This window comes from Scylla paramamosain, chromosome 1, assembly GCF_035594125.1.
Source record: "Scylla paramamosain isolate STU-SP2022 chromosome 1, ASM3559412v1, whole genome shotgun sequence".
Lineage (NCBI taxonomy): Eukaryota > Metazoa > Arthropoda > Malacostraca > Decapoda > Portunidae > Scylla > Scylla paramamosain.
In genome coordinates this window covers 30,693,521-30,703,520 of record NC_087151.1, presented here as the reverse complement: position 1 = coordinate 30,703,520, position 10,000 = coordinate 30,693,521, and the positions used below count along the sequence as shown (strand labels likewise).

Genomic DNA, 10,000 nt, shown 5'->3' with positions numbered 1-10,000 from the left:
TTGTCTATGTACTATGGCGACAACCAAAGCCCGCAACAACAGCGATACAGTCACGGGCACAAGTTACAAGAACAAAATCCAACGTGAACACAGACCTCACGGGAGATAACTGAAGTGTTCTCTGTGTTGAGGTGTGACGCGTGTTTAGGCCACAGTTGCCAAAGGCCTCCACTCACTGGTCGTCGTCAGTCCGCGGCCAGTTTATTATGGGAGATGCGATCATTTCAGTTTCTACATCTTAACTCCGACATAATTATATGAAAAATCTTAAAATAATCACCCCAACAGATCAACAGGAAAATCGAGTACTTATCTTGTATGGAGTGTAACATTTGTCGATTCATTCTGTATTCGTGACACGTAGTTGGTTCCCAGGCAAGGAGGAGATGGGGAGGCGGGAAGGATGGGGAGGAGCGGGAGAGGAGGGGAGCTATGTGTGGCTCATGTGGGCCGTGGGGGAGAGATGAGGCAGCGCGGGTTGTTTTATTTATATGGCCCACTCTGCCTCCCTCAGAATGAACAAGGTTTTCAGCGTCCGTGACCACACCACACCACCCCACACCTACCTAGATAACCAGTGCTCCACCCTGCCACACCATCACCATCCCGCTCACCCTCCCTGTCCCAGTCACTTTCGTGTTTCCAAATCGGCCATGATCTAAATAACGTGACATTTCAGGTATTACTGCACGTTATATTATCTCCATCAGCATCCTGCAAGCCTCGCTCACTAAGGTCACAACTCTTTTCTTCATAAGTTTATCAGTCGAGATCATTCTGGTGGCGTTAAGACGACTCTAATGGTAAGTACCGTGCCATTCCGTATTCAAGAACTCTATCCCATTAGCAGTCGGAACAGTACACCTGATACGCTGTTATGCTCCACCACACACACCAGTGGACTTCCAGATCTTCCTCATCCACAATGCAGACAACTACCGTTTATGTGCGATTTTTATGACAATATACCAGCTATATATATATTTCTTATATTTGTATCTATATTTTCATTTCAATATCTACTTTTATTTGTCACGGTAGAGCACGATTATAAACTTATCTCCATAACATGTCACGCTATATGATTTTCAGTAAAACCATCTTTTTCCCAACACATGAAGTCATCCCAGGTAATCGCCAAGGGGGATTTCCTGAATGATAAGAGAAGCACCACCCGGACAAGAAACATGGGTACTCACCACCACTCATCCAACTCTTCATCCGACGAGTATGCGATGTACTGGTTGAATGATTTCCGAATGCTTAGGCGTCTGGTGCTTTCCTGAAAAAAAAGTAGGGCAACTATTTATAATGAAACTTGAAATTACAATGAAAATATCTATTCATTTTGTTTAAAACGTCCCTGCTTTTTTTTTCATACAACAATGTTGAAAGTAGCCATTTACACAAATACGAAGCTCTTTGTATTATACACACTTTATGGCTTCACAAACATGCAACTTCCTCACATAGATTGTCCATCATCTGACTAAGTTTGTCTTGGGAAGGCGTAGTGCATGTGATGTAACAAGATGTGGGGTGGTTGAGTGTTGCAACTCTTGGCTAAAATTTCCCATGAATAAAAGCAAATGACATACAAGTGCCTAGGAGGTGCTCCTTTATTAAGGGGGAAAAATTATCTTCACTAAGACTGAACCAGGAAATGGACTCAGATACAGTACACTTGCTAAAAAGGTAGTGTTACTTGCAGAACCACTTACTTACTTACTTACACCTTACCAATCCATCTTTTAGAGAAGTACATGATATTTAGTATTTTGTTAACTTCATACACTACACTGACCTAGTCATGGCTTCATTTTTATTGGCTTCATTTTATTAATCATTTATTTTTTGGGTGTTATATGGGTAGCTTATCACCACAACTATCATCATCATTCTACAATGCTCCATTCATCCTTACATGATGTAGGCTTGTCAAGCTGCAGTCTCTAGCATTCTCTACACAAATGTGATCATCTGCACATCTGCAGATGTGCTTTGCATCCATGTAATCATCCTCACTTCCATTTGCTTAAGATTGCAGAGGTAATCTTTCTTCACTTCCGAGCTTTTGCTTGCTCTTTAAAATCTCCACTCTCTTCACATCGGTCACATACAAGTACTTTTTAGATCTAAGTCCTCTAAGTTTCAATAAGGAAAATTCTCTGAATGTCCTCAATCCATTTTTCATCCTTACTGTTAGAATAGCACTTGCATCTTCTCTACACATTAAAATGCCAAGACACTTATTTTGGTCAATGTGTACCAATTTATCTCTCCTATCTCCCCTTCTAAATGTTGTAATTTTATAGCAATATTCTGCAGTCTGCCCCTAAAACCACTACATTTCTAGTGCACCCACATACTATATAAATTACATAAAAACAAGACCTACACCCTTTCTACGTACTACATGCAGCCAAGCATCTTCTGTTACTACACATTACCTTCACCCTCACAGAACATGACCTCCATGTCCTTGCTTCCTGTATGAAGCTCTCGATTGACTCAAAACATTTAAAGCACTTTGAATATTTTCCAATGTCTATCTTTAAAATTCTCTCTAAAATCCAGCAGCAAATCATCAGCATATATCATCTTACAAGGTGCTATACATACATTATGATAAAAACCTCCAATAGCCATAGTGAATCCCTGGTACATATCCATGTTGACAAAAAAATTGTGTGATAGCACCAACATACATTGGCATCATCAACTAACCATTCATTCGTCAATTTCCTTTAACTACTTATCATGGTACCCTATCAAAGACTTTCTCTGAATCTGTAAAAATTAAATAAAATTCTTTCCTCTGTTAAATGCTCCTCCTGCTTTTGTCACATAATGAGTATTCCATCAGAGGTAAAAGTATCACATCTACATCTGTTTTTTACTGTGCAGTCCTGTAATACAACCTGATTTTTCATCAAAACAGCTGTTGAGCCTCACATTGAAAACCTTTCCCTTATATGCTATACATCATCTTAACATCATCCTTCTCCTTCATTGAGTTATATTTCTCAATATCATTTATAATTCATAACTGTGGTAAATCCTGTTTGCAACAAAGGCATATTTTTGACAATTAAAATAACGGTCAGCTATGGTAGTTTTCAATGTCTAAATGTACAGATTTCATGTTACATATGAATCATCACTGCAGACAATACTAAACCATTCTTATGGATAGAGGCATCCACTGTTGCACAAACCTTTAATTTTTCTTTAACATGAAACTTCTAGTTATCAACCACAATTTTCAATTGATCCACTTCTATGTTTTCCATTCCATATGTGATGATCATGTGAGTGCTTTGCTTTACTAACTTTACTCCTTCAAACCACAGAAACCTGGAAAAACTTGAGTGCATTTAACTAGCTATTGAGTTGTACAGGATATCAATCAGACTTGTTCTAATATCTACCTCCTTGTATGATTGCAGTCATAAGTTGTGTCCTGCTTCGTCACCATGATGAATCATTCAAAAGTTTGAAGAATGGTGCATCATGAGAAGAGTGCGAGGTGTCAGCGAAGGGGGTGGGTAGGAGAGGGAGGGTCCACCCTCGGCATCTCACACTCTTCCCCTCATGAAGCACCGTTGTTCAAACCTTCAAACCTGAGCTAGCTATGATTTATCATGGTGACAAAGCACGACACAACTTATGACCACGATAGTACATATCACCTCCACATAGGCAATCTAATACATTCCAAGTATCACCATTTCACATACAGAAAAGCTACATTTCTTGACATATTATTGTAAGCACCTACCATAATATTTCCCAGTTTATACAAATAACATCTTGCTTTTCATCATTCTTTATCAAATGATTCTCTAAATATATTCTAATCCCTGTACTTCAAGCATACACAGTTGAATCTTCTTTCTTCCAGCATTGTCAGTGTCAGTTTATCTTAACTCTCCTTGTATGTCTCTATCCTTTCTACTCTCCTTGTATGTGTTTTCTTCCCAGCATGGTAGTCAAAGCAAAGCTGCACAATCAATCCTTGATTGTATCAGATATCAGTTCTCTCAAGCTTCCCTCGTTCAGATAATTATGTATGTTGACACTTTTACACTATACAATATCAGCAATTCTAATGATGAGCTTTCTTGTAGCATCATTTCCTAATCTTTTCTTCCTTGAAATTGTTTATTTTTGCATTATCAAATTTGTGCATGTGGGTGAGTGTACAGAAAAAAAAAATTAAAAAGTTATACACCTATCTTCACATAAAATTAGAAGAGAAGGAAAGCAGTGGCTGATGCAAGTGAAAAATAAAAGATAATCATGAATTTAGTAGTATGTATGAATATAAACATGCAACAGAGGTGAGACAATAGTGGGAATGACCAGTGGAGTGTCTGAGAGACGAAACAAGCCTCTCTAGCACTGGGATGAGTAAAACACATAAGCTAAAAAAATCTATGCAATTAAAAATAAGGAGAGACAGGGGAGGAAAATCTATGAAACACTCATAAATGCAAATACATGGTAAGGAGAGATTAGGTAGATATATAGCAACACAATCTCAGAAATTATAAAATAAAATAAAAATTATCAGACACAAGACAAGCAACACTAAACATGCTTCCCTACCCGTAGTCTTGAAGGAGTGTCAGAAGAGCTGTAGTAATCACTAGTAAGGCGGGCTCTGCTCTCTCTCTCAGCGAAGAACTCTCTAGCGCCAACAAAGATCTCAGAGGCTGGAGAGGATGTAGGAACTGTGCCACCTGTTAAGGAGAAAACAAGGCAGGTGAGGAGTCATGCACTACATGTATTATATTACTGAGGCATCATGTTAGGTATGAAAATACTGGCACAGTCATAAATTCATAACCACTGACTAGTTTTACATATCTCACCTCAACCTCAATAAAAATACATAAATATTTATTGATATCATTCCTAACAACCAAATGTTTTCTAATTCCATAAGCACAGTAATCACCAACTATTTTTTACACTTTATGATAGGAGAATCATAAAGAAATTCAAATTTATGAAACATTTCCAAGCTAAAACTATTGTAATGAATGGAAAAAAGAACAATTCATGACATTACTATGATACAAACAGAAATAACCAATTACAAAGGAAATAAAAGAAATTATCTATACAACAAAAGGGTGATACATATAATATCACTTAAATCCTAAAATACCTACAAAGAAAATATAAATCCAGAAATACCTCCATTATGAATTTCATGTTTACTCTAAACAAAGAAACACATATGAACTTACTGTGTATTCATTATAACAGTGGCTCTCAAACTATGGGTCATGAGATTAATTCTGCTGAGTTGCAGAGACACAAATTAAGTGCATACATCACTGTACATTTTCTTTCTCTTTACTTTACTGCGAGTCATGAGGGACTGAAATGTTCCAAATAGAATCACTTACGAAAAAGTTTGAGAACTACTGTATTATGACTCAACAATGATCTCATGATGAAATGGTTAGGTTGCTTAACAACTGAGAAGTGCAGGGTTTGAGTCCTGTGATGATAAGGAGATAATGGATAATATCAGGTCTATGTTTCAAGCTGTAGTTCCCAAATATTTAACAGAGTAGGTATGGGACATATGTGACTAAACTAAGGATGATATGTAGATAATACTGAGTCTACATTCTTTCATGCTGCAGCTCCCACTGATCTTAACAGAGTAGGTATGGGACATAAGCTAAGGAACTGTGACCTTGCTTTAAAGGTAAACAGAAGACTAAGAATCATACTTTCATGTGCAGTGCATGTTATGTGCATGTGTGTGAATGTGCTGAGTTGACTCCATGATTGATTAAATGATGCTGCAATAACAGGACTAACCAGAGAATACAGCTTATTACGTGGTTAAATGGTAAGCTTGTTCATAGGCATAACATAAGTGAGAAGGAAGCTGGACCCCTGAACAATGAGATGGCAAAATGCAGCACTACTGAGATTTTTTGGTAACCAGTAGAGTTTGAGAATCAGTATAAGTGTAGGATAAATGCTGTAGTGATGAAGAAATACACTGCTGATGGTTGACTCATTTACATCAAAGGTCCTCCCTATCACTGTCTTCTCTCCAGCATCTCATTTACTTACTCATGAAACTCACTGACCTAGTCCTTTACACAAGTTATTTGAAACAAAGACTTAATACATCCAATTCAGTTAAAACAGCAGCTTAGTTTAATTTGAATGAGTGACTCATAAGTTTAAATTTACTAATACTTATGAGCAAGCCACAGAGAGGTGCCGGCACGCGGGCAAATGTTTTGAATTTGAAAAGTTACATTAGAGCATATTCTAATCGTGTAAAAACACTAATCTTTTAAATTTCTAGACCACATAATAACCAAAACTGCATTACAGAAATTTGCATTAGAGGAGGATCAACTTTACAAGCAAAAGGAGAGGTATGGAGTGAGAGGACCATTGTACGCAAGGATGACATGTAACACCTGATGTTTAATTTCATCTAGTCTGGCACCTGCTTCTTGAAACTTTCTCAAATGGAAGCTCACAATAGAAACCTCTCCAACTACAGCCCTCCATGCACTCTTTATCCCTCTCAATCTCCTGTTTTCTTTCTCAAGTACACTCTTCATTGCATAGAAGTCTTCCTCTCATGATCACATTCCTTTCCATTTTACATATCCATTAAAAGTAAACAAACACTGTAATATCTCCAGTAGTTGAGGGAGTCTCACAAACTTTTGAGAAACTTTATATTAGAACCCAACGTAGCCAAGACAAATTTAAACTGGATAATAGTACCAGTGGTGTACATACCCAGGTACTCATAATTATCACTGTAGTGTTAAAATCTGCTCCACCATCAGCACTAATTATGTTTTTCAAGGGGAATATAATTAGAGTCATGTATATAGGAAGAAAAGCAGTGGAGGCTAGAAAACAAGCAATCAAAGGATGTGTAAAGACTGAGAGTTGTATGGGCTATTAAATAGGCATGTAAACACAATATTATGGAACTAAAAGACTTGAAGGAATAGTGATAAAAAACTGTACAAAGAAAACCAAAAACAATCTAAAAAGCTGGAGCAAAATGTGTGACTCCGAAGAGCAATAACCATGACAATATGTAATTTCAAAGAATTATTCTTTTTTTTTTTTCCATGTTGGTTTATGTTTAACTTCGCTAGCTTGTGACTTCATACTACATTATCACAAATAATAAAAATTATGTACAGTATCTTTTCATCTACAAAAAAATACCTGGATAAATCTTGGGTCAAAGCATCTTCTCAACCAACAATTTAGAAAAAGAGTTCATTGGATAATTCTGATATTTAAAGTAATCCTACTTTATACCAATCTGCTTGCAAAATCTTATTATTCATATTTACAGTTAATTCTTAGCACCACACTTCAAACAAGAGTGACAAACTCTTATGATTAGTCACTGTTCAAAACAGAATATCTACCTTCTTGAAAGTAACTGAAATGCAAACTTCGGAGTAAAATTGTATAAAATAAAGTTCTTTGAAACACATGAATATGCTGGTGCATTTGTTTCAGCAATATGCATCTTTGTTAACCAGCATTAAGTAGACTTAATTAATCAACTTTTGTGTTTTCCTCATTTAAAAGTATACAGTAATGTATGAAGCTTTCCCTGCAATAAAATTATTACATATATTCTTTAGAGTGATTATGTACACATGCACATCAAAGAGAGTGTCATGAAAACAGAAAAGTTGGCATCAATGCAGACTCCAGATTTATTATCTTTAATATATATATATATATATATATATATATATATATATATATATATATATATATATATATATATATATATATATATATATATATATATATATATATATATATATATATATATATGGTTTGATTTACATTTGATGCATGCATGACATAATACCTGTTAAGTTCCCTTCCTCAAAGCCTGATTCAGAGGACTCAACAATGGCTGGCAATGATGCTTCCTGAGTGGGGGTCAGGAAGCCAAGAACCCTTTCCTTCAGACTCTCAGCATAGGAAGCCACACCTCCATTCACACCTTGGGACTCTCCTCCACCATCCCTGCTCTGCTCCACTGAGTGTGAGCTCTCTTGCCTCTCCACAGTTGCCGTTGGGGTTGCCTGAAAAAGAGATTTTTGTCAATGTTACAATTTAAACTGCAAACCTACCAAACTGAGGTGATTCATGTGTATAAACTCAAAGTGTACCAAAACATTCATAATCAGAATTTCATTTCCTACAATACAGAAAGAAGGGAAGACTCCAGAATATAATGAAAATAAACCATCAATCACTAAAATTGGCTAAATTCCTATATGCAAAATCCAAGCTAAGAAATCACAATCGCAAGAACTTCCAGAACCAAATTTCTAGGTTTTGCCAAGCCAGGCGTTAAGTGAGATGCTACTTAAGAGGCAAAAAGCAGGGGACATGAAAGGAGATACACAGAATTAACAAAATTAAGTAAAAAGAAATCATGGTGAACATTATTAAGTGATAAGAGTAGCGCTGTCCAAAAATAAAGTATACCAGATTAAAAAAATTGTACAATGAATTATAGAGCAAGATCTTTTTAACAACAAATAATCACACCTGAAGTAATTTCTATGGCTTTTCAGTACAACTTTAAAACAGTAGTGATTGCACAGGAATAAAATATGGAATTACAATTTATGGTCAGCTGTTATTTCCCTCCATAGACAATTTGTCATTTTTTCAACCATGGGGAATAAGTAAGGACAATGAGCAGAGTGGGAAAAAAAAATCAGGAGAAAAACTCAGGGAGGAATGAGTCTGATTAATCCTTTTGGCTCTACTCTCTGGGACTGGCACCTGGGCTTTTTGTGTGTTATGTTGCCCTTCATCAAGTTCCTTACATTAAAATTGCGGTATATAAAAATAAATAAATAAATTTATAAAAAAAAAGTGTCAGGAATGGAAAATATGCATGAGGGAAAAATATGTGGATAGGAAAATGTAAAGGAGGATAAAATGTCCACAGGGGAAATGTTCTGTGAGGGAAGCAAGGTGTGTGTGTGTGTGGGGGGGGGGACATGAAAGGGAAGAAATGTCATGGGTTGGCAAGTGAGGGAGAAGGGAGTGTTAAGGAGTGGAAATATGCTAAGACTCCTTTACCATTACCAGGGATTATGGAAATAACCTTAGACTACTTATCTTGAGGTAGTTTATTTATTTCTGGTGAAAAATATAAATTTTTGAAATTTTATTTTACTGTGGTCTACCTAAACCAAGGGGTTAAATTTATGTAATTTAACCCTTTAGTTTGTGTAGACCACAGTAAAATAAAAAAAAATAAATAAATAATCTAATGAAAAAGCTGATGTTATTCCAATATTATTACAATTATCTGGAAAAAATTTCAGGATTTATGGAAATAACCTTAAGCCTACTAATTTCTGGCAGACATCTACACAATAAAGGGATTAGCAATGAAATGAATGAACTTAATGTAAAGCTGACCCTCGGGTGGAAACGTTAATGTTACTTCAATATTATCCAGGAAACGTTAATGATACTTCAATATTATCCAGAGTTTCGCAGGGAAGACATGTCAGTTCCCCCAACCACACAGGCAATTATTGATTTGAGCACTTAACACCGCGACTAGACACTGGACAGCAATAATCACCATGGTCAACGAATAACACAATTGGCTGCACTCGACACATAAATGTACACATATACACACACATATATATTACTAGCTCGCTTTAATGGGTTCCTCTCTACCTCCTTTCACATTATCCTTTAATTCCTTACCAGCACTCGGGCAGCAGTTGGTAGATTGCATGAGGTTCCACACTGCCTTTTTAAGTTGTTGCCGTCCCGGGAAGAGTTGGTTTGTGATTGTGTTGTGTCTGTGTTTGGTGTTTTCTTTCCGCGCGCTTCTGCTTTGCTGCTGTCGCATCAGTATTCAAATTCCTGTTATTATATCTATTTCCTGGCTAATAATTAAATAAAACCAAAATATAAT

The 10,000-nt window shown here is 36.4% G+C and overlaps 1 protein-coding gene across 6 annotated transcripts in view; it reads right to left on the bottom strand.

Moving 5' to 3' along the window:
• Positions 1 to 10,000, bottom strand: part of LOC135103434 (uncharacterized) — a 98,079-nt gene that overhangs the window by 41,681 nt on the left and 46,398 nt on the right. For all 6 annotated transcript variants that reach the window (XM_064009645.1, XM_064009663.1, XM_064009672.1 and 3 more), the window contains 3 exons: positions 7,907 to 8,126; positions 4,612 to 4,745; positions 1,200 to 1,282 (listed from right to left, as the gene is read on the bottom strand). In XM_064009645.1, the coding sequence (XP_063865715.1) occupies positions 1,200 to 1,282; positions 4,612 to 4,745; positions 7,907 to 8,126 (437 nt within the window). The remainder of the gene's footprint in view (positions 1 to 1,199; positions 1,283 to 4,611; positions 4,746 to 7,906; positions 8,127 to 10,000) is intronic.